The sequence below is a fragment of the Candoia aspera genome, chromosome 1, assembly GCF_035149785.1.
Source record: "Candoia aspera isolate rCanAsp1 chromosome 1, rCanAsp1.hap2, whole genome shotgun sequence".
Classification (NCBI taxonomy): Eukaryota; Metazoa; Chordata; class Lepidosauria; order Squamata; family Boidae; genus Candoia; species Candoia aspera.
In genome coordinates, this window is record NC_086153.1 from 234,365,400 (window position 1) to 234,389,287 (window position 23,888).

The window sequence follows — 23,888 nt, forward strand, 5'->3', positions numbered from 1 at the left end:
GCCAGCTCAGCTAAGGCCAATCAGAAGTCTGGGCACCTGGCTATAAAGACAGGAGCCCAGTCAGTCCCTGCTCAGTTGCCTGTGATCTGCATAATGGACCACCTTGTCTCTGAAGATGCCAGCCACGGTTGCCAGTGAAACATCAGGAAAACTTTTGTCTAGACCACAGTCACTAAACCCTGAAGCCCAATACTGCACAACAGATGACAACTGTGAAAGCCTACGCTAGTATAGAGTTGCAGAAAGTTCGTCCAATTTTCCCCACCCTCATCCCCCACAAGAGGGAATAACATGAATGGTTGGCCAGTGGAAAAAAGATCACCAGTTTCGGATTGCCATTAGTAGCAGGAAAACCACATTCTGCTCCCTGAGAGCCAGGTGGCTGGTCAGACGTTAGGGAGATGGAAATGTGTGAATAGATGTGCAGAAAGGTGTGAGGCCTGTGTCTATAGGTGTATGCATATAGAAGAGAGAGAGAGACAATGATGTGCAGTTGTGCATGAGAGAGAGACAGAGAGCTGTGTGTGCTACTGTTGTTTGTAAATAGAGATATATGCTTATATATACTTGTAACTTGTGTAGCTCTTACTATGTACAGTCATAATCTTTCCACTTCTGAGGGGAAGATGTTTCCCCTTTAGTCGTTTTAGGATGAAAACATTTTAAAATCAAAATATTTTTATCGATTAGAAAAATGCAATTGTTTCCTCCCATCTCCTATTTAATACTGCACAGATTATGATTGCCAGTCACAGAATCCTTCAAATTACAATTTTATTGTTCAGTCACAGGCTCCATTCATGGAATCTTACAGAGATCCAGATATACATCTTCTCAAAAATCTGCTTTGTTTATCGCCCACTTTGACAAAGTGGTTTTCCAGCCCGGCTGCTCTTTTAATGGATCAAAAGAAATTCGTAGAAAAATTCACTGGACAGGATAGGATATGATTGCTTTTTTAAAATGTGCAACGTTATGATGATTCGCATCATTCCAGAAAATGATGAAGAAGGAGAGAGGCTTCTTTGCATGTTGCTATAAGGGCTGGTTTTTAAAAATTAATCAGGGGGGACAAACTTTTTGTGTAGTGGGGAACAATACAACAGACCTTGAGTGGTTGTTAAGTACCAATGCTTGTGTGCTTGTAGGTCTGTGTGAGCTCACTAAATAAGTACATTATTTTCAGTGGTTGACACCTCATGTGGTGTCAGGTGAGAACACAGAGATTTTGCTAGCTTTGCTTACCCCACAAAATTTCAGCCATTTTAATTAGGGTGCTTGTCAACAGTGCATGGCGGATCCTCACTTTAAACAAGGTTAGAAAAGTCTCTTCTGCCATATTCTCCATTAGAAAAAATAAGCCCGACCCCATTTCCAATCCTTGTAGATGTTTTTAAAAGAGAAAGATGAACCATAACTTCATTTATGTTTGTGTTCAACCCACCATAAATCATTCCTGAATCAAAGCCCTGAGTTATTCCTTCAGAAAACTGGGTCAGAATTCTTTTATATTCTTAGTCCAACTGATGTCACTGTCCATTTGTATGCCTCCAACTTTTCCCATCATGTCTTCTATCTCTTTGTTTTGCCAAACAACAATCCATGAAGATGGAAAAAACTGCCATCCTCATAAAAGGCCTTTTGATGAGTAGCAATAGGAACTGTCTGTTGGTATATTGTTTTCTGCTACAGAAATTAAGGTTACTATGGTAACAAATCATTCTGGCTGGGTGAAGAGGTTGAATTTAATTGTCCTCAGTTTAGGTGTTAATAGTTGCATTGCCTGAGGGGAAGGCAGCTTGCAGGACTTTTGTTTTAGTTTTCTTTTAGCCTTGCAGCCAGTAAGCAGCTCTCTGAGAGAACTCTCTCCTCTCTCTGAGCGTGTGTGAATGCACAAGCCTGTAAATATGTTCTTGTGCTTTCTGTAAATCAATTTATTTTTATAGAAATGCCTGGTGTGTGATTTGTCTGATCTCTCCTGGGCCAAATGCTTTCCAGCACTCTGCAAGACTGTCAGTCTCAAAGCACTTTAGAATTGGATAGCAATGGCATTCCTATTAACAATTCCACCATGCCAATTTTTTGTTGTTTATTTGTTTAGTCGCTTCCGACTCTTCGTGACTTCATGGACCAGCCCATGCCAGAGCTTCCTGTCAGTTGTCAACCCCCCTCCCAGCTCCCCCAGGGACGAGTCCGTCACCTCTAGAATATCATCCATCCACCTTGCCCTTGGTCGGCCCCTCTTCCTTTTGCCCTCCACTCTCCCTAGCATCAGCATCTTCTCCAGGGTGTCCTGTCTTCTCATTATGTGGCCAAAGTATTTCAGTTTTGCCTTGAATATCATTCCCTCAAGTGAGCAGTCTGGCTTTATTTCCTGGAGGATGGACTGGTTTGATCTTCTGGCAGTCCAAGGCTCTCTCAGAATTTTCCTCCAACACCACAGTTCAAAAGCATCGATCTTCCTTCTCTCAGCCTTCCTTATGGTCCAGCTCTCGCAGCCATATGTTACTACGGGGAACACCATTGCTTTAACTATGCGGACCTTTGTTGTCAGTGTGATGTCTCTGCTCTTAACTATTTTATCGAGATTTCTCATTGCTCTTCTCCCAAGGATTAAGCGTCTTCTGATTTCCTGACTGCAGTCAGCATCTGCAGTAATCTTTGCACCTAGAAATACAAAGTGTTTCACTGCTTCTACATTTTCTCCCTCTATTTGCCAGTTATCAATCAAGCTGGTTGCCATAATCTTGGTTTTTTTGAGGTTTAGCTGCAAGCCAGCTTTTGCACTTTCTTCTTTCACCTTCATCATAAGGCTCTTCAGTTCCTCTTCGCTTTCAGCCATCAAAGTGGTATCATCTGCATATCTGAGATTGTTAATGTTTCTTCCAGCGACTTTAACTCCAGCCTTGGATTCCTCAAGCCCAGCATGTCACATGATGTGTTCTGCGTACAAGTTGAATAGGTAGGGTGAGAGTATACAGCCCTGCCGTACTCCTTTCCCAGTGTTAAACCAGTGGTCTGTTCTTACTGTTGCTACTTGGTCGTTATACAGATTCTTCAGGAGGCATACAAGATGACTTGGTATCCCCATACCACTAAGAACTTGCCACAATTATGTTGCCAATTTTTTATGTGCTCCTAAAAATGGTCTATCCTTTTCATACCCTCTTAAGTAAGTAAAATTCTAAACCTAGAAACTTACCATACGGGGGAAAGGCTCAGCATTTTAATATTTGGTATGGATTATTTGTATACTCACCCTCCAGAGTTTGCGTTGGAGTATAAAGTAGAATGAGTAAGCTTGAAAAACTAGGGTTACAATTAGTGGCAATGCTGTAGAAGGAAACAAGATGATATAGCTATTAATTGTTCTTTCTAAACACAAAGGGATATAGAGACAGGAAGCATCAACCACACCCCCCAGACGGTTTGTATTTAACATTTTGGAAACATTGTAGTTGTGCTTGGGAAGCCCACTGTCCTAACAGTCAGGAATCACGCTGAGACGAGGAGTAGGTCTCTAGTGTTTATTACTGCTACATAAGACAGAAAATTCTAACAAACTGAAGAAGCATGGGAAAGCCCAGACAGATAAACCCCAAAAGTCAAGGCGGGTCTGTTCTGTGTCTCTTTGAATGGCTGCTTAACTCCTCAGTACTACACATGCGTTTTCCCCTTTGGATAGAGGCCCCCTCCTGCTCGCCATCAGTACTCATGACACCCACCATCAAAAATAAATCAAACCCCAAAACTTCTACATGGCAGACACTGCCTGAATTGTGCCACTCAGACTTTGTGTTGGCTCTATTAGGACCAATTGCTTGACTAAAATACACCTGAATGAGTTAGAAGAAGCTCTCTTATTCCTGGCAGTAAGTGGGCAACAACCATCTTAATCTACTCATGTTCATTTAGAAGGAAGTCCTGGAAAATCCAGCGAGGCCTACTTTCAAGAGTTTATTTATTCATTTATAAGACACACGGCTGCCCATCTTGTAAAGCACAACTCTGGGCGACCTACAATCATAATAAAAGCAAAAAGAAGAAAACACTCTTGGATGGGAGTGTGACTGCTTCTGAAGGCCATCTGCTGGGAGACTAGTGGGCTCTCTGTGCAGTTGGTTGGCCACTGTGAGAACAGACCGCTGGACTTGAGGGGCCAGCAGGCACCACTTACGTTCTTATGTATCAAGTGGTTTCAAGAAGAAAAGCAACTGCTGGTGAAGAGGGTGGGCTGTCTTTTCCATTACTTTCCTGTCCCTCTTCCCCTGGCAATTTTCTTCTGGTCTGATTTGATTATGGGTGGTCCTCAGCCCTGCCTATAGAGCACGAAACAATTGAGCAATCGCAGGAGAAAAGTGCAGTCCCTCTCCTGCTTGCCATTTCTCTCTCTGCGCTGTTCAAGCACAGCCTGCTTTTGAAGATGTGGACTTAGAATCAGGACACCTCCATCCACTTTAAATATGTCTGTTAAACTCATGGGAATCTGTTCTGAGAAAGAAAAAGAGAAAATTCTCTGCAATGTTCTGATATGTTACTACTACAGTTGTTGCCATGCTCTTGATCTTCCCCTCCTTTTCTTTGTATTATTACTAATAGTACAGTTGTTTAACTATTAATCATCACTGTGCTGGGTATTATGTAGAATGCAAATACAGGTAGTCCTCACTTAACGACCACAATTAGGACTGGTCTTCCAGTTGCTAAGTGAAGCAGTCATTAAGCAAATCTGACCTAATTTTATGACCTTTATTGCGGAATTTGTTAAGTGAATCATAGCGAGCATTAAGCGAATCATGTGGTCGTTAAGTGAATCACACAGTTCCCCATTGATTTTGCTTGCCAGAAGCTAGCTGGGAAGGTCAAAAATGGCGATCACATGACCACAGGACGCTGCAACGGTTGTAAGTGTGAGAACTGGTTATATAAGTCAGTTTTTAGCACTGTCGTAAGTCTGAACCATCACTAAATGAATGGTTGTTAAGCGAGGACTACCTGTATAATTTGTTAAGCCTCCAAAGAGGTCATGGCAGAAAAGTTAAAGTCCAAAGGTGAACCAGAGCTTTCTCATGAAGGGTTGTTGGTTTCTTTTGCACAAGAGAAAGTTAATTCACAGCTTAACAGGAGGTATTTGTTGTCATTCAGAAAGATAGGAAAAAAATTAGATACTCACTGAAGAAAAAATACTTGTGCTGGTAGTTATAAGGCATGTATTTCTTCTTCTGCAAACCCAGCTGTAAAAGAAACAAAATCATGAAAAACAAATATCTTTCACTAGATAATTATATTTTGTCAGGACTCCATTTCTATAAACACCCTTTCCTGCTATTCCGTGAAATAAGTTCTTGGGCAAGAAAAAGGCAAGAAAAGTGAGATGCATCAGGCTGTCGCTATAATAGTTGCAGTTGCAGCAGTTATAGTAGATTGCAGCCTTTGTTTTTAAAGGTTCCAGATACAAGAACACATGGCGGGTGAGGTAGCTTTTGAGCTAAGCCCAGCAATACAACTACGGAAAGAGTGTCCTTAAACTTAGATCTGCTAGCCAGGAGAGGAAGAGGTGCCTTTTGCTAGCAGACACACAAGATAAACTTTCACTAATGTTTCCATTGGTAGGAGGCCCCAAAGGAAAGCATTACAGCTGGCCCTGGATCCGCTGGGTTCCAAGGCCTCCATTGTCCCAATATGAGCTCTTCAGCTAAGTTATCCTATCGCTGGCACAACTGACATGCTCGTTGGTTTCAGGAAGGGGGAATGATCAACAACACAAAAGGGTGTCCAAAATCTCAGCTAAAGAGGCAGCTCCTTCATCCCGAGATTTTTACCGACTGCCACATCCTCATCCACCGGAGATGAAACTTTTTCTGTTTCCGCTTGTGAGGCATAGTTAATTCTACATTTTCTTTGTTTTAAAAAAGAGCCGAGGCAGAATATGCTTATCAAATCTGAAACACTCCAGTGAGATAATTCCCCTGATAGTCAGTCCAATTCATAATGTTAACCAGAGGAGGAGCAAAGGGGAGTGAAAAGGTAGGTGCTTAGCCGCCATGGCACCCTCCATCTTCGGCCCTACCTGAGCTGCCAGGGTTTTGGGCAGGGGAGACAATCTGCTACTTTGCTTCCCCAGAAAACCCACTGAGGATTGCACGAATGGCCATGGGTGCTTGTTGCTTTCCCCAGAATCCTTTTGCAAAGTCGCAACACATGTGCAAAAGGGGCAGGGCTAGCATTGCAATGCTGCTTTCACTATTCTGCCCCCCCCAGCCCCACAAAGCTACTGCTGACTACACTGTAAATTTCAAGTTAACTATACCAGATTTAACTATAGCTAACAGCTGCAATGAGACAGCCAGTCTGGTGTAGGGGTGAAGGCACCAGGCTAGAAAGCAAGGGACCATGAGTTCTAGTTCTGCCTTAGGCCTGAAGCCAACTGGGTGAGCTTGGGCCAGTCACTCTCAGCCTTGGAAAGGGGCAATGGCAAACCACTTCCAAAAAACCTTGCCAAGAAAACTGCAGGGACTAGTCCAGGCAGTTGCCAGGAGTTGAGACTGACTCGAAGGCACTAATTAAAAAAACAAACACAAAAAAACAGCTCAACACACATCTACAGCAGGTGGCAGCCTCTGGCAACCTTGGCTGATCTCTTTAGAAGTGCTGAACAGCATCAGGCATCAACTTAATTCAACCCAAGAAAGCCTTTACCTCTTTAGCAGCCTTGACTCATGTTGTCCTCTGTTTATTTCAATATATTGGATAAAGTTGCCATATTTCAGATCAATTACTTATTTTATCAACTTGAATGTGCCTGAAATGCATTTGATTTATGCACTTGGATCAGCACAACTCATTTAGTTCATCCAAGTGAGGAGGTTATTATCAGTAATGGTAAATTAATAAGAGTAAATAATATTCACTAGTAATCATCCCTAAATGGTTTACTAATCATTATAGATAGTAAATTGATGGGGGGGGGGGTTGTTGATATTTTTCAAGTGTTCATTCAGACTCTGAACTGCAGTTCCTGGATTGGATGTAAAGGAAGAACAGAACTGGTTGCCATCAGCACACTAAGATACCTCCCTGTGAACTGCCGTCTCTGTCGCTATTCTGAGATAGCAGCCACCACCTAGCCCTTTAGCCTCTAATAGCAGCCATCAGAGAGATGCAAAACAGGCATTTGGGAATGTGAGTGAATCTTAAAGCAAGCCTGCATGGGACTGCATGTGAAGACAGCCAGAAACAACTTTCAGAATAGCCCATGAGACTCATAAAGGTGGTGCCCATGTTTGATTCTCGTGGAGATACACTTCTGTTATGGGCACCTTGGCTGAACATTTTGCCCAGCCCTACTAACGTACTGTCTCGACTAGATCTGTTTTATCAGACACTGCCTAAAAAAAAATCCAGATTAATTGTGTCCAACTCTAAACACTCACCATCAGTCCTTAAAGCAGTTTCTGTTCTGAACTCTGATCTGAAGGGAGAGTGGCCTGGGTTCAGTAAAATCTGTGTCACCTAAGCAGGTGCTTCTTACCTCCAAAGAGAGAGGCTCCCCTAACGAAAAAGCGGTGGGATGAAATGAAATATCTGGGTCCTTCTGGAAACAGTTGGGTTTCGCATGATGCTGGGAATGGTGCAAAGACCACCAATTAGCTGAAAGGCCCTGCAGAGGAAGGATGAAAAAAAGCAGTCAGGCTCTTTTAAAAAGTTCTTTGACTATTTACTGTGGCGCTATCCTGCTTTGAAGAGGTGATAGAGAGGAGATCCCACTGAACCTTTGAATCAGATTTTCAGATCAGTTTGAGGGGTTGAATCAACTGACTCTGAATTATCTTGGAGAGGTTCAAAGGCCATTAAAGATTCAGTGCACTTTCTAGCTTTGAAGCACCTCGAGCACTATTGCAACTTTCATTCCATATATGGACAAAGCTGGGGAGACACTGAGTGTTGTAATGGTTCTCTGATATTCACACGAATAGCTGGCAAATGAGTTCTGCCACCTTTTCAAACCCTGACTGTTAGAGCATTGGGATGGGCATGGCTCTGCTGATTGTGTCTCACCCTTCTCCTGTTTAGAGAGATTCACTTGGAGGGAGGAAGAAAGAGCAAAATAGAGGCCTAGGTTTATTCTGCGCTCGCTCGCTCTCTCTCTCTCTTTAATAAGCCTTGCTCTTTCTTGCCTCCACACCATTTTATCCTTATCCTTCTTTCACTCCAAATCTATTTGACTCACCTTTTGTATAGTCCCAGTTAGCGTCTGTGTCCAGGCTTTCTTCCTTTCCCCTTCCTTCCCCCATTCTCTCTCAAAATAAAAGAAAAGACTGTCTTCCGTTCTTTCTTTCTTTCTTTCTTTCTTTCTTTCTTTCTTTCTTTCTTTCTTTCTTTCTTCTGCTTGTTTATCTCTATCTTGTGCTTAACGTATCTTGACTGGATCTGAGAGAGTGTGCTTGCTGTTGGAATACTAGGTGCTTACTGTGTGTATATACAGACTGATTTTTATACCATAGTGTATAATATATGCAGTAGTAGTAACAAACATTTTTCAGCCTTTTTAAAAAACCTGTCACAGTAGCACAGAACCTGCTTTTTCTAGAGAGGTCCATACCAACTCGTCTGTCAATCCTATTATTTCTGCCTTAAAAGCAGTAGAAGGGGAATGTTTCAAAATTTATAACAGTGACCTCTTTCAACCTATTCGCCTGAAACTTTGCAGTGTAGACATCCTCAAAAGTGTCTACTAGCTCTGTCATTTTCATTCCATTCTGCCCCCTCCCAATGAAACAGCTATAGGCATTTTGATGCTTTCCCATTCAAGTCTAAAGCACAACTTCTTATCAATTCTTGATATGCCTTCTCTGCAGTGGCGCCCGCCCTTTGGAACATCTTGCCCCCGGAATTGAGATGGGTTTCCTCGTTCCCGGCCTTCCGGAAGAATCTGAAGACCTGGTTCTGCCGCCTTGCTTGGGATGGGAAAGGTAACAGCTCCACCTGGGGATGGTTGGCACCATAGCACCCCCTACTGATTAGGATTCCAGCTCCTCTTGGGTTTTATATCTATTTATTCTGTTTATATTCTTAGATTGTAATTTTAGGTTTATACATTTTTATTATATTTTATTGTAAACCTATTATAAACCTAAACTTATTATATAAATTAAATATATATAAATAAATAAATTGATTTGACTTGGATCTTGATCTCAGTATACAAATCAAGTCTTGCCACCTTCAGATCTTAAATTTGGATTGGCTCTTGGTTAATTTGCACATTCCATTGAAATCCCATTCCTGGTATGCAGTTAATAATGAGATAGATGAACAATAGCTTGATTTAATATAAGAGAGCTTTCTAGGTTCTTGGAGTGGGCATGGGAAAATGAGAATCCCACTTGCCACCTCTGTTAGAAATAACACAACACATTTGATATTTACTGATGAAACTTTTTCAAGTATATTTACAATATCCCATATTCCCTTCCCTTTGATTCTATGGAACCCTCTCAGAATAATATACCTTACTTACCTTTAGATGGCACATCACAAATTCGTGAAGAAGGTGGTTCCATTTTGGACTGCTGAAGACCGAAAGATGTCCCAAATCATGTTGTAGCCAACCTGCTTGAGACTAAAAAGAGAGGGTGATCCACAATAGAACGGCCACCTTTTGTGTCACTCCAGAGCTACTAGACTGGAGCTTCCCCAGCATATCCAGTGCTACTGTATTTGTAATAGCTATACAAGAATTGCTAGGATAGATAAAAATAAAAGTACATTCACTCTAGGATTTTTTATTCTGTCAAGAGGCAGCCACCCAGAGAAACTTTCCAAAGAGGACTGTCATACGTTCTTCCTTACCAGGAACTGCACAAGAAAACAGTTCTACAACATAGCCATTGATACAACTATCTTCCACAAATTTATCTGATATTTTGTGATAGACGGTAGGAAGACATGGTTGCCTTTTAATGCTCTATTCCAGTTCCATTACTTACTGTCCTTCAGAATGGGAGTTTTGAGATCTAAGATGAACGTGGCATCCAGTATCCTTCTTTTCTATGGAACCATTTGTTGGGCAAAGTAGAGGCGGCTTTTTCTCTAACTGAATTGTGTTTAGTTTTCCTCAACCCTTGTTCCTCCAAAAAATTCAGAGCAATCCTCTGAAGGTCCCATGACAGCTGAATATGTGATATTTTTCTTATAGAGAAATTATTTTCTTTTAATTTGGTCGATAGGCTTTTTCCCATTGGATCCCTATCTAATGGGAAATGTAATTTTGCCTAAAAAGAAACTCAAGAAAATTACCTGAGCAAAGGTCAGCAACACTGTGGCAAGAAGAAAAGGCATTACAGATGTCCCAAAATACCACAAGACAAACCAGCCAGCAGCATCCAGCAGTAAAATATGCAGAAGGGTCAGGAAAAAGAAGACTTGGTCTGCCTTGAAGAGTCCCATCTTTTTAACAGTGGACAGCAACTCCCGAAAATCTTCTACTAACAATTTCTGTGGAAGAAACCAACTTTGCAGGAGTTTTGACTCTAAGGATACAACATAGCTAACCTGTGGCATCAACAGTTAACATCAAGAACACCTGGTGGAATTGCCCTCCAAACTACCTTTTTCCTCCCAACATTTTACAGGGGAAGGAAGCTGGAAACCATGTGACCCCAAAATTTGATAAATACTCTTAACAGTATTAAGCATGGAAGAAAGCAAATGAAAAATTGTTTGTTGTTGTTTATTCGTTTAGTCGCTTCCGACTCTTCGTGACTTCATGGACCAGCCCACGCCAGAGCTTCCTGTCGGTCGTCAACACCCCCAGCTCCCCCAGGGACGAGTCCGTCACCTCTAGAATATCATCCATCCACCTTGCCCTTGGTCGGCCCCTCTCCCTTTTGCCCTCCACTCTCCCTAGCATCAGCATCTTCTCCAGGGTGTCCTGTCTTCTCATTATGTGGCCAGAGTATTTCAGTTTTGCCTTTAATATCATTCCCTCAAGTGAGCAGTCTGGCTTTATTTCCTGGAGGATGGACTGGTTTGATCTTCTTGCAGTCCAAGGCACTCTCAGAATTTTCCTCCAACACCACAGTTCAAAAGCATCGATCTTCCTTCATTCAGTCTTCCTTATGGTCCAACTCTCGCAGCCATATGTTACTACGGGGAACACCATTGCTTTAACTATGCGGACCTTTGTTGTCAGTGTGATGTCTCTGCTCTTAGAAAAATTGTTGCATACATAAATTATAATATTTTTCTTAGTGACTCCTAGACAGCTTACAACCCATGTTTGGGACACACGGAATCATCATTCAGTGTCTTTCTGGATTCAATAATCTTGGCAAATAGCACTAATGGAGAAACTGACCAAGAGAGAGAGAGAGAGAGAGAAAGAGAGAAAATAGCTGGTATAACTGAACATGATTTTCTGACAGTTTGGTATAGCTTTATTGAGTGTGCACAAGGTGGCACCAATTTATATACTCCTCCAATGCACATACTAATCTATGGTCAGATAGCTATTAGTTTAAACAGAACCACTGAGCGTTGTGTTATTCAGTACTATTTTTATTCATATATTTAATGTATTTAATGTATTTGTACATTAAATTCATTTATATAATGCATTTGTAATGTATTCCAAATGCATTGAGTAGTACGCACTTAAATGTAGTATTTTATTACTGTTATGAAATATTTAATAAATATTTAATAAATATTAATTATGAATTGGTGTTAATATTAAATGTTATTTAATATTAAATATTATTTCTTATTATTAAATGTTTATGGATCTATTATTGGTAGATAGTGCCATCTATCTATCTACCCATCTTATTCATTTAATTTAATCAATTTATATAGCAGTCCACTCAATGACTTACGTCATCGTACATCATTAAATACCCCTTGCCCAGAAGTCCCACCGCAGGTCATCCACAAGCACGATCAGTGCCTTCTCAGTGCTGTCCCCAGGCCTGAAACCTGACTGAAAAGGATCCAGGTAATCCATTTCCTCCAGCGCCCTCTGAAGCTGCACCGCAACCACCTTCCTAACAACCTTGAGAAGACAGGCTGGGATGGATTAGGTGGAGGCTGAGGGGCAGCATGGAAGAACTGAAGAATGGGCTGGGTTACATTTAGGGAGGATCAAGTGGGGCTTCATGGCAATCAGGTGAAGAATGGATGGGAATGGAGTGGCAGATACCAAGATCACTTCATAATTAAAAGTCTGGTGAAAGAGATGGGCCTTTACTGTTTTTCTGAATGTTGAGAGATTGGGGGGAAGGGGGATGCAGAAAGAGTGAGGAGCACCTTCGCAAAAGCTTCTCTTGCTGACCTTACAGTGGATCAGTTTTAATGGCAAAGGCAATCACTGAGTCAAGCCCTATCATGTTTAAGGCTTTGAAGGTTAATACCATAAGCCACTACTGTATCTCAGTTTGATTTTTATTTGGAGATTTGATAAGAAACTTACATTTTTGCTAGGTTCAAAGCTGGGCTGATCAAGTGCCAATTCCCCAATCAAAAGTGGTGCCATATGCTTCCTTACTAGAGTCTTGTCAACATGAAATGCTGTGAAAGGATCCTAAAGCCAAAACATAAATAAGAAAGAAAAGATAATGAAATATTACAATAGGGAATCACCTTAAAGGCAATCTGAAAGAAAAATGTTTAAGATGGTTAATTAATCTGATTCTTGCCTTTCTTCTGTCCAATTCAAGGCAGCACAGACATAATTCCTAGGAGGTATTTGACCCAGGGAGAAATTATTTTCCTTCAAGGAAACAATTAAAACTAAGGCCACTTGAATGCAGCTGCTTTGCCCTCCCATCCTGGATCTGGCTGTCATGGTTCCTGTTCCAATGTTCCTGGAAAACATCGTAACGGGTTCCCATGCCATGGGGCTGACACGAGTTGCTGTACGGGAGGGGGCTGCTCCTGTTCCTTGTACCAGGCTGCGATGCGAGGAGTGAAGAATGAGGAATGCATGTTTGGGTTATCTCGCCTTGTCAAGGACGTTTCCCGCAGACCGGCAGGAACCGTTAGGGGCACCTGCAGGGCATGGAATTGTGTTGACTTTGGGGGAAGGGACTGGGAGCCATTTGGGGTTTTATTGGGAGACATCCCATGCTTTTACTATTATCAGCTTTGCTTGTGATCCTGCATACTATTCATTATTAAATCAGATATCCATGAAAGCCTTGTGTGAGTCTGATAGAGATTTTGAATAGGCAATCATTACACTGGCAAGTAATCACACCATTTGTCAGTCCCACTAGATGGATCAGACCAAGAAATCAACTCCACAGGAAGGCTAGAACTACTTTGATTGAGATTGGCTATAATAACAGAATCTTGCAATCTGATTGTGCTATCCCTCCTTCCCCACCTTATGCTCCAGTGAATTAGAGAGGTGTCTGCCTGAGCTGCTTCCAAATGTTATCTCATCGCTCTGGACTGAAAAAAATGCTTCAGCCCTTTTTGCTTAGGTAATAGCACTTGCATATTTCTATCACAATCACTGTCTTCATAGTGATTTCCCTGAGCTGAGAAGGAGGGAGAAAAGAAGCTTGTGGGCTTCTCAGTGTTTCAGGAGATTGCTGCTGCTGGTTGGCCATGGGTAGATTTTTTTTGGTAAGGCTATCATTTAACATCCTTTCAATGGTTGCAGGGGAGAAGAACTGTGACTCCTTTTTTGCTGGTATGTCAGTTGTTGTTTGGGTAACCATTTAGGGGGGTATTGAGTTCTCATAAGCAGAGGTGCTCAGAAGCATTTTTTTAAAAAAAATTGGGAGAGATGTTTTTCTCTCCGTTTTCCATGCTGATTTTGAAAAGGATTTTGTGACAGTAGAAATCACAGCCTGTGAGCAATGATCTCAGCTTGTTCCTGTGGAGAAGAGTAACAATGGATACCATACAGCTTTCATCCTCATTTCATCTTGCCCATATTTTTCTCTGCCTTTTCCTCTCTATTCTTTAATATGTTGGGCTTTTCTGCAACAGTTTTTCCTGCCTTTGTTTTGTCAGAAACAAGTCCTTGAGAGTGCCTTGACCAGAGTACCTTTTAAAAAAATGAATAAAAATGAACAATTAAGTCAAGAAATCCTTTGAGTTCTTTAACTTCATTACAGTATTTCAAATACTGTATTCATTTGCTCTAAGATGGAAAAAATGGTCTGTGCTGATGAGAGATACCACTTAATTCAGGGTTCCCCAAAGTGGTCAATATTGACCCCCAAGGGGGCTATCCAAGGGGTTGCTGCTGTTGTTGTTATAAGTAGTACTGTTAACATTTATTAAATTATTTTCATATAATACATGTTTGGGGCTTGATGAACAATCTGAAACTTCATGAAGGGGTTGACGAGCTGAAGAGTTTGGGGACCCCGACTTAACTACAAATCCAGAAAAAAGCCTGGTAATGAGATTACACTTCTGTGTCATCCCCTGAGGTTTAACTGTGGAGTACCTGTATGTATCATTTCATGTGTCATTGTCTGAGCAGCTAGTTTTGTCATGGTCCTCAGCTTCTGACAAAGGGATTAAACTGTTCTAAAACGGTGGATTTAGTAGATGTACTGTACGCATGGAATCTAGGCCACTTACTATCTCTTTGGATGCTGGTTCCTTGATTCATAGGCTGGCAAAGGCTATCTTAAAATCACAGAAGCCACAGCTGACCCCTTTGTTAAATGCTTCTGTATTTAACTTACATGTATCATTCCTTGCCCAGTTCTCCTATATTGTGATGACTTACAATGTACGTTATAAGCAGTACATCGTGATACAATAGCAAATGTCTACTGGAATGAATGGTTGTAAATCACAGCATCACAACTTCTGATCTTCTTTTCCAGAACTTCTTTTCGACTTCTACGCTTAGGCGACATTCCTACATTCATTCACTTGTTGAGAAAGCCCCACTTGGATGCAACGGGACTTGCTTCTGGGATGATACTGAGAGGTTTGCACTATTATTTAAGGAATCACATTTGGCTCTGAAGGGTTATAATTAATTCTAAACTATAATTATTCAGAAAATGATTTTGGCTTCAAGCAAAGTCTGGAGCAGCAGATGACAGAAAAATTGCAGTGTCTTGCAGAAAACATCAAAGCAAAATTTATAAATCACATATTTTAATTGTTTAATATTTTCTTTCAGGAAAGTGGTATTTATAGATAGCTTTTATCAGCAACAAATAAGCCAGTTTTACTGCTCCACCCTGCAGATAGAATTCCTGCTTTTCTGCTCTCATTTCAATTTATTTATAGGTGGAATGTGCAAGATTTCCTTAGTTCTGCATAAACTGTTTGGTTGTTTAATTTTAAAGTTGGGAAAAATCTATTCTTTGCTTCTTTTTAAAGACGTTTTTAGTACATATAATCTTTTGTGTTTCATACATGTATATTTACATACACATCCATTTTCAATGAAGAAGCTTATTGATATAAAAATTTAACCTAGAGAATGTAAAACTTACAAAAATGCAATATGTAGACCAATTAAACAAAAGACACTAAAATGTCAGCCATTCATTCAAATTCATTGTAAGAAAATTCATTTAAAACAGAAGGTAACAGAGAGAAAGGCAGGTTAAGCTGCTTTGAAACTGGGTTTTAAAAAGGTGATAAAACAATTACAGACAATACAATGATCAGGCAAAGATGACGTTCTACATTCTTATTCCTCTCTATAATACAGCCTTAGGTTCTAAATTTTGCTTGATCATCATAATAGGAAATATCTAAGTAATTATACATGTAGTAAAGAAACCTGTAATTCTATGCGCATTTATTCCAACAGTATTGGAATAAAATGTATTTAATATGAATAGGATTGGGTTTTATTAATCATGGTTTTAATTAGTTAAATGTAAATTGTATATATATATATAGAAACGGAGATGAGCACCGCCCCCTAGAGTCGGACACGACTGGACTTTATGTCAAGGGAAACCTTTACCTTTACCTAAATTGTATATAATAGACAACCTTTCACTTTTATCCTTAACTGTCCAGAAAATTAGTTATCTTTTCATGAAAAATAAAACCTTGCCAAAATGTAGACCAACACTGAGTATTACCAGTGGAAGGAAATGCCCTTTGGCTGCTATAAAATTCAACAGAAGATCAGAAATGGAAGATTGATTGTTATATATGAGGTTGCTCCTGCTTTTTTTCTTCTTTATTCCTTTAAAGAATGGAGGCAGGGCAAACAGGGAAAAAATTCTGTATTTTATTTTGCAGTTCCCCAGATTTAGCCATATTAAGGATATCTCTATCCAGACATCCAGGAACCTGACAGTTAATATAGATCTATATTCAGTTGAAAAGAGGTCCTAGCTGGGTAGCAGGATCACTCTGTCTTCTCCCAACAGAGCTGGATATTCTTTCTGAAGCTGCAGGGAGCAGCTGTCAATCAGTGTTGATGAGCGGGGAAGCTGTAGCCATCCATATGTTGATAACACCAACTTTCAGTATCCCTCAATTCTGGCCACACTGGGTGGATCCTGGAAGTTGTAGAATTCAGGAAGGCTTTAAATTGCCCACCCCTAATGTAGAATATTCCGAACTAGTTAGAGTAATAGTGAGATTTGTCATGGCAGCTTGCAAGGGGTGTGCAAATAAAGTCGTTTGCTGCCTTCACACAGCATGACTTGCAATGGAATCAATGATGGATGATGATGTGAATTTGGCTGTATATGAAAGAGAGCAGATTTTTTTTTATTTGAATGTCGAAGAGAGCAAAATAATTTTCACAGTCAAGTCTGTAGATACCAGGCATCCTAAAAGCAGTTTTCCAGGACAAGTATTTTCTCTTGTCAGCCTAGAAAAGCTGTTGCTTCAAGTTCAACACCGTAAGAAGTTTTTTTTAAAAAAAAATAATAACCAGCTTTCTCACCTTAAGAATGGTGACACTGTCATGAAGCAACTTAGATTTGGCTATTAAGGACAGAGTTGTTTTGACACAAGAGAAAGAAGAGGAGTTTTGAAATGGTGCTGTTGCCGCACCCAGTTTGGATTGCAAAAACCAAAAAACAAGCCTCTTCCCTCATGCAGAGAAGGGATAAAAAAGTCAGCATAGTGACTCTGGCTGTGTGATCAAAGTCCCAGCCTTTTTTACACGCACTGTGATGCAAGTAAAAAAGGGCAGGGCTTTGATTATGCTGGCACAGCTGCCATCTTGATTCTTTTGACACCCTCCATGGATGCCCCTCTTCCTCAGCCCCCTAAAAGAAAGAGAGAACATTTTTCAAGGAATATTTCAGCTGCTTGTCTCCCACAAAATTCTCTTCATGCAGAAGATTTTCACCTCCAAATATTTCACTGCTGCCTTGTTAAAAGGAAAGATGACCGAAGTTGCAAAAATTGTATTATGTACAGATGACTCATACAAATTGCAGAATGATCAATAACCCATTTACAGGCTTACTTCCAGTTGCACCATAATTGTTAAAGATTAACTTGCAATTAAAATGATAACTTTGAGGGAAAAAAGCATTGCAAAATCATATTCATGAGGCTGAGTCCTCATCCTGCTGCAAGGTACATGAACCAGATTTCTGGACATTGCTGGTTTCTGTCACAACACTTTTCACAACTGTGTTTTTACCTAGCTAGCAATCTATTCTTAGTCTGTACTGTTCCACATTGATGCACTATTTCTCCTTCCTTCCTCACTGTTCTGAGCTTGTATATCAAAGGGCCTTGAAGACTTGGCTCTTCACCTAGGCCTTTGGTAAGCATGATTGAAGCCCCCTTTTCTTCTTTTTCTATATTCCCATCTGGGTTTATTATTGCTGCCACCTTTGTTCTTTTTGTTTTGTGTTGTTTTCTTCTTTTAAATGTTTTTAACAATTTGTAAATCACCCAGAATTGCTGGGAGTCAGCCAGTATATACATTTCATACATTATTATTAATTATTGTTATTATCAGTCCTTGAGTTTTGCTGCTTCTAGGTGCAGAAACTTTGTGACTGTTTCTATATATCCTTCTCACAGACTTCTATCTATCTATCTATCTATCTATCTATCTATCTATCTATCTATCTATCTCTCATCTCTCATCTCTCATCTATTAAAATAAGTAATATAACTCAGGAACAGAAATATACTAGCTGATCCTTATCTGCTTATTTTCTGCATGCAGGGTTGGTTTCTTCTCTTCTCTTCTCTTCTCTTCTCTTCTCTTCTCTTCTCTTCTCTTCTCTTCTCTTCTCTTCTTTTGATGTGTTTTGTTTTGTGATCTCTCACTTGCAGTCTATATTAATAGAGGCCAGATACTGGTTTTCCCAACTGACCAAAAAGATGTCATTAGTCATATTTGAATCTTCAGATAATCATATCGTATCCAATTTCTCTCCTTGCAAGAAGCAAGAGGGAGAGGATTCTTACTGCATGACTGTATTGGGTTCCTGTCAAAGTTGTTTATGATTAATTAAAAGCTTTCAAATTAATTTACTATCTAATCACTACAGTAAAAGGGTTACAATTTAAGAATTATACTTAAATATAGTTGGAAGGGTTTTGTTGTAGTAGTTTTGGCCTTCACTTTTGCTTCTGGTGAAGCTATGAGTAACTTGCAGTGTTATACAGAAAATTCTAAGAAAAGTGAATCTATAGATCATGGGTTTTAATTGTTTTTTTCCCTAAAAGATGTTTATTTTGCATAGCTTTTGTCAGCAATACACTGTGTGTGTATCTGTGTGTTTGTATGAGAGACTGAGTACTGGTTTCATTGCTCCATTTTGTATGTAGGATTCCAGTTTTATATCTCTCACTTCAATTTAATTTAAACAATGGGGTTTGCAAGATTTGCTGCTTATGCATAATCTGTTTGGCTCTGTTTCTTCAGAGCTGGGAAAAATGATAGACTCACAACATCATAGATTTATCAGGGACTATGTAGGTCATCATGTCAAACCTCTCTTATTGTGTGGGAATCTTCCTTAATAGAAGGCTGTCCTGTGTCTGCCTGAAGACCTCCAAAAAGGAAGCCCACACGTTTCCTCAATCAATGGTTCCATTCTCAGATAACATTTACTGTATTGTTTCCCCAACATTAAGCTGGAATCAGCCTGTTTACTCGGTCCCACTTAGTCTTTTCTTCTCTAGGCTGAACAGTTCCCTCCATCCTTCTCATAATACTTTCAGTTCCCTCAATATCCACATCACTCTTTGTTGCTCCTGTTCCAACTTTCTGGATCTTTCTTAAAGTGCAGCTTCCAAAACTGGACCTGGTACCTGAGTTCAGTTTAATCAGAGCAGAATAAATTGAACGTTTTGTAATTTGGAAACTATATTTCTACTGATGCTGCCTAGAATTGCATTTGCCTTTTTAGCAGCCATTTTACTTTGCTGATTGATATTCAGTAGGTGATTGTCTACAATTCCTTTTCACATGTATTATCTACCAGTGGATACCTTGGCTTCCCAGATGCCTGGGGCGTTCCTGGTAGGGTTCCCTGTTCCTCACCCCCCGTCATCCAATTGCCTGGCGATTCCTCTGCCTTCTTAACCACTTTGGATTTTACCGCTTTTCCTGTCACTGGGCTGGAACCCGAGGTCTCCGACAGGTCCTCCGATTCCGGAGTGGGGGTCCTTTCCCTTCTCTTTCCCATGGAATCCGGTTCCCCCGCGCTTGAATCTTCACTGTCTCCCGAGAAAGGAGTAGGCTCAGTCATCACTAACTTTATTTCCTCACAGATACTCTGGAAGGATGTTAGTGGTAAAAGTTTTAAGATTCTCAGCTTTATGTAATGATTGCCTATCCTGATATACTCAGACTCACAAGCAGATACTTAATGATATCTGATTTATTGGTAGAATAGCATGCAAATACAGAGAAAGCTGAGAATGACTAAAAGCGCGCCAAATACAAACTAAAAACCCTCGGCTCCAAACGTAATCCCTCCCCTCGCCCGGCCATAGCAACCACCCCCCTCCCAGGTGCTGTTAACCGTTTTCCACACATCCTGGGAAAGCAACCTTGAACGCATGAGATAACCCAAACACATTCCAACCCAGCAGCCAACACATTCCAACCCAGGAGCCAACAGATAACAACTCCCCGAAGAGGAATCCTCCTCCCTCCTGAGATCAAACATGTATCAGGGAAATGACATGCGAAACGTTACGATGTACCAGGAACATTGGAACAGTGAACATGACAGTATTTGATTTCTGTTTTCTAAGTGAAAAAGTTGGCATTTGTTTCTATTAAATTTCATTCTATTCTTTTCACTCAACTTCTCTAATGTTTCAAAATCATTATGATTTTATTTCTATTTTCTAGAATATAATTATCAGTTTTGCAATATCTGTGTATTTGATAAGCATTCCCACCACCTGTTCATCCACATCATTAATAAAAATGATAAATTTTAGAATGGTTTTGAAGCAGGTTCTGGATCAATCAAATAGATACACTTGTGTTATAGGATTTTTTGCCAAATGTTTGCCTATAGCACTTCCAAATCTACTAAGAAAACTGTATAATAATAATAATAATAATAATAATAATAATTATTATTATTATTATTATTATTATTTAAGAAGAGTTGTTCTTGATGATACCTATTGCATTGGCTTCAAGGTCTTATCTATTGATCATTTTGCAACCTAAACTCTTTCTAGGTGTTGCTGTCAGACTGACTGATCTGTAGTTCCGTGGGTCCTCCCCACCTGCTATTCCCATGAAGATCATGATATTGGCCTTCCTCCAGTCATCTGGTATTTCATCCATTCTCCAGGATTTCTCAAAGTCAAAAGACATTGAGTCATGTCATGGTTTGGTGCACAGGTACTTGCAGAACTGTTTACTCCAGTCAGAATTGGCCTGACCTATTAGGTCATCTCTGGAGAAGCTACTCCTGGTTCTCCACTAGAAGCAGCAGTACCAGTTCTGTGGAAGAATTTCCTGGTAGAGATCAGAGTGGTCACTGATGGCATTCAGGAGGAAAACTGAATTGTTCCAGAGAGCATTCTATTCTGTCTTGGCCAAATTTTATTCCTGATTGTTTTTTAGTTTGGTTTATTTATTTATTTATTTATTTTGTGATCATGTTGGTTTCTGTTTTAATTGTTTTCTTTTAATATTTACTGTGGATGTTTTAAAGTTGTTTATACATGTAAACTTTCAAGAGTATCTTTGGATAGTAGCATGATATAATTGCAATCAATCAATCAATCAATCAATCAGTCTGGCCCTGGAGATTCAATTTCAATGTGTTCCTTTCAGTGAAACTAGAATCTTGCTCCTTTAACCTGCTCTTCTGAATTGCCCAGTGGAACAAATATCTTCTTCTCTGAGAAGTCTGAGCCAAAATATGGGTTGAGAAAATATCTTTTCTTTATCTTATTTCATATCTGTTATCTCCTTTACTGAGCAACTAATATACTGTTTCTTTCCTTTTTAATTTATTTTGAATATATTCTTTTAGAACTAATGTGTATGCTTTGTCATATCCTCTGGTCATTCCCTTCTGGTTGGATATTATTACAGGGATCATCCAATGCAGATTAGAGCCCTGCATGGAAAAAGAGATGCCAAATGTTCAAGCTGGCTTTAGAAAAGCCTGAGGAACATGAGACATTATTACTGATGCATGATTGATAATTGAGAAAGAATACCAAAAAGAAGTCAGTATGTATTTCATTGATTATAGAAAGGCTTTTGATTTTGTCAATCATATCAAGCTGTGGAATATGCTTACAAAAAGGCTGTATACTCTCCCCTTATTTATTCAACCTATGTGCTAAATATATATTAAGGGAAGCTGGATTGGAAGAAGATGAGTGTAGTTGTAAAGTTGGAAGAAGAAACATCAATAATCTGTGCTGTGCTGATGACACTACTCTGATAGCTGAAAATGCAGAGGATCTTCAAGCTCTAGTAAGAAACACGAAGGAGTAAAGTGAAAAAAATGGGACTAAAATTAAATATAAAGAAGATCAAACTAATGACAACAGGTTGAACAACCAGCCTTAGGCAATGACATTGACAATTTATTTATTTATTTATTTATTTATCTATCTATCTATCTAATTTATCCCCACCCATCTCCTCCCGTTGGAGGCCAATGAAGACATTGAAGTGGTAGATAGCTTCTGGCTTTTAGGATCAACCATAAACAGTAAATGAACAAGCAGTCAAGAAATACACCACTGACTAGCACTTGGTAGGGCAACCATGAAGGCCTTGGAAAATATATTCAAATGCCATGATGTATCTCCACCTACAAAGCTCAGAATCATGCAAGCCATGTGAAAGTTGGATTTTGAAGAAGTGGAAGAGTATTGATACTTTTGAACTCTAGTGTTGGAGAAGACTCCTGAGAATACCACAGACAGTCAAGGAATCAAACTGATGGATCATCAAACAAATCAACCCAGAGTTCTCACTTGAGGCACAAATGACCAAGCTAAAGTTATCCTACTCTGGACACATTATGCGAAGACCCAGCTCTTGGAGAAGGTTCTAATGCTGGGAAAAGTGGAAGGAAAGAGAAGAGGATGACCAGCAGCAAGCTGGATAGATTTAGTTACAGTGGTGACGGGTGCACCACTGGAAGATCTGAAAGACCAGGTTGGGGACAGATTGTCATGGAGACAACCTATGATTAAATTAGATTAGATTAGATTAGTGTATGATCAGAAAGAAGGAACTGAAGACAGAGTCTGGTTTCCAGAACGGAAGGAAGAAATCCCTGTCTGGTATCATAGATCGACTTACCCTTACACATATTTTAGCACAAGGTAAATGAAAGAAGCTAAGAAAGAAGGGGTAGCAACGGCAAGAAAAAGGAATCCAGCGTTGACTTGAGTGAAGGCTTCGCAGCTGCAAGGCAGCTGGGACCACCCGAGCCTTCGCCTCGCCACCTGCCGCGCGCCTTACCGTGGCGTCCTGCCCTGCGTAGCAGCAGATGACCCGGGAGCCCCCTGGGTGCCTCCTGTAGAACTGGCTGATGTCATAGACTTTCCTGTCAATCACCAGCCAGCGCTCCCGTGGCTGGTCTCTCTGGCCAGTGCGCAGCCCAATCTCCTCCCAGGTGAACCGCCGCGGCGGGCAGGAAAGGCCGGCAGCGGGACCGGCCTCCCTCCTCCGCCCGCTCCCGGTTCCTTCTTGCTGGGAGCCCATCGCGCCCCCGACTGAGCCTTCGTGGAACCTGGCACTGTCCTTTTCAGCACCACCGGGAGGGCGGACCGGGCGGGTCCGCGCGAGGGAGGCCCCCTTTCTCCGCCTCCGATTGGCCGACGGGGCTTCACCGGCGCTGCTCTCGTGGCAGGGACTGCAGCATCGATCAAGCCAACGCGGCCGAGCCTCAGCTGTTCGGCTTCCCGAGTACGGAGGAGGAGCCGGTGGCTGGACGGCGCGGCAGCCCTTTTGCAGCAAGCGACACAACTCCTTTGGTTGGCTCCGTAAAGATCCTGTTTCCTCGAGAGCAAACCGATGAGGATTAAGGATCCTTAGGTTGATTTCAAGCAGGGCAGGTAAATTGGGAAACGAGTTCTGGAGTCTCTCCGTGGACCCTCCATTCCGACGGATTTCACTAAGAAGCGAGACCTACCGACTCCTTTAGCCCCGCAGTCACGGGAGGCAAGTTAAGCTCTTCCCGAATGTCCTCGTCATTTACTTTGCATGTTCCGATCACCGATGGAGGATGCACACACTTCTTAGGAAAGCATTTGAAAAGTCCGGGTGGGAGAAGAGTGACAGAACTAACCCTGCAATCCGAACCCTGGTGGTGGTGGTGGTGGTGGTGGTGTGTGTGTGTGTGTGGGTTGAAAGCTTGCCTTCCCCAACTGATAGTGATGGGACGGAAATCAGTTGTGCCAGTATGCATTCATTTTGGAGAACAGACTGACTCTTGGCTCAAAAGGTTCAGAGCTGG

At 40.8% G+C, this 23,888-nt stretch overlaps 1 protein-coding gene across 2 annotated transcripts in view; it reads right to left on the minus strand.

The window, feature by feature from the left end:
- Nucleotides 1–23,161, minus strand: part of LOC134487410 (acyl-CoA (8-3)-desaturase-like) — a 30,636-nt gene extending 7,475 nt beyond the window's left edge. The window contains exons 1-7 of one of the 2 annotated variants that reach the window (XR_010066850.1): nucleotides 22,892–23,161; nucleotides 12,470–12,580; nucleotides 10,300–10,497; nucleotides 9,521–9,622; nucleotides 7,532–7,660; nucleotides 5,174–5,234; nucleotides 3,260–3,333 (exon numbers count right to left, since the gene is read on the minus strand). Coding sequence is in view for 1 of the 2 variants with exons in the window: in XM_063289199.1 (XP_063145269.1) it covers nucleotides 3,260–3,333; nucleotides 5,174–5,234; nucleotides 7,532–7,660; nucleotides 9,521–9,622; nucleotides 10,300–10,497; nucleotides 12,470–12,580; nucleotides 22,892–23,134 (918 nt within the window). In the remaining variant the exon portion in view is untranslated. The remainder of the gene's footprint in view (nucleotides 1–3,259; nucleotides 3,334–5,173; nucleotides 5,235–7,531; nucleotides 7,661–9,520; nucleotides 9,623–10,299; nucleotides 10,498–12,469; nucleotides 12,581–22,891) is intronic. The other variant, XM_063289199.1, reaches the window with a different exon arrangement.
- Nucleotides 23,162–23,888: the final 727 nt, after the last annotated feature.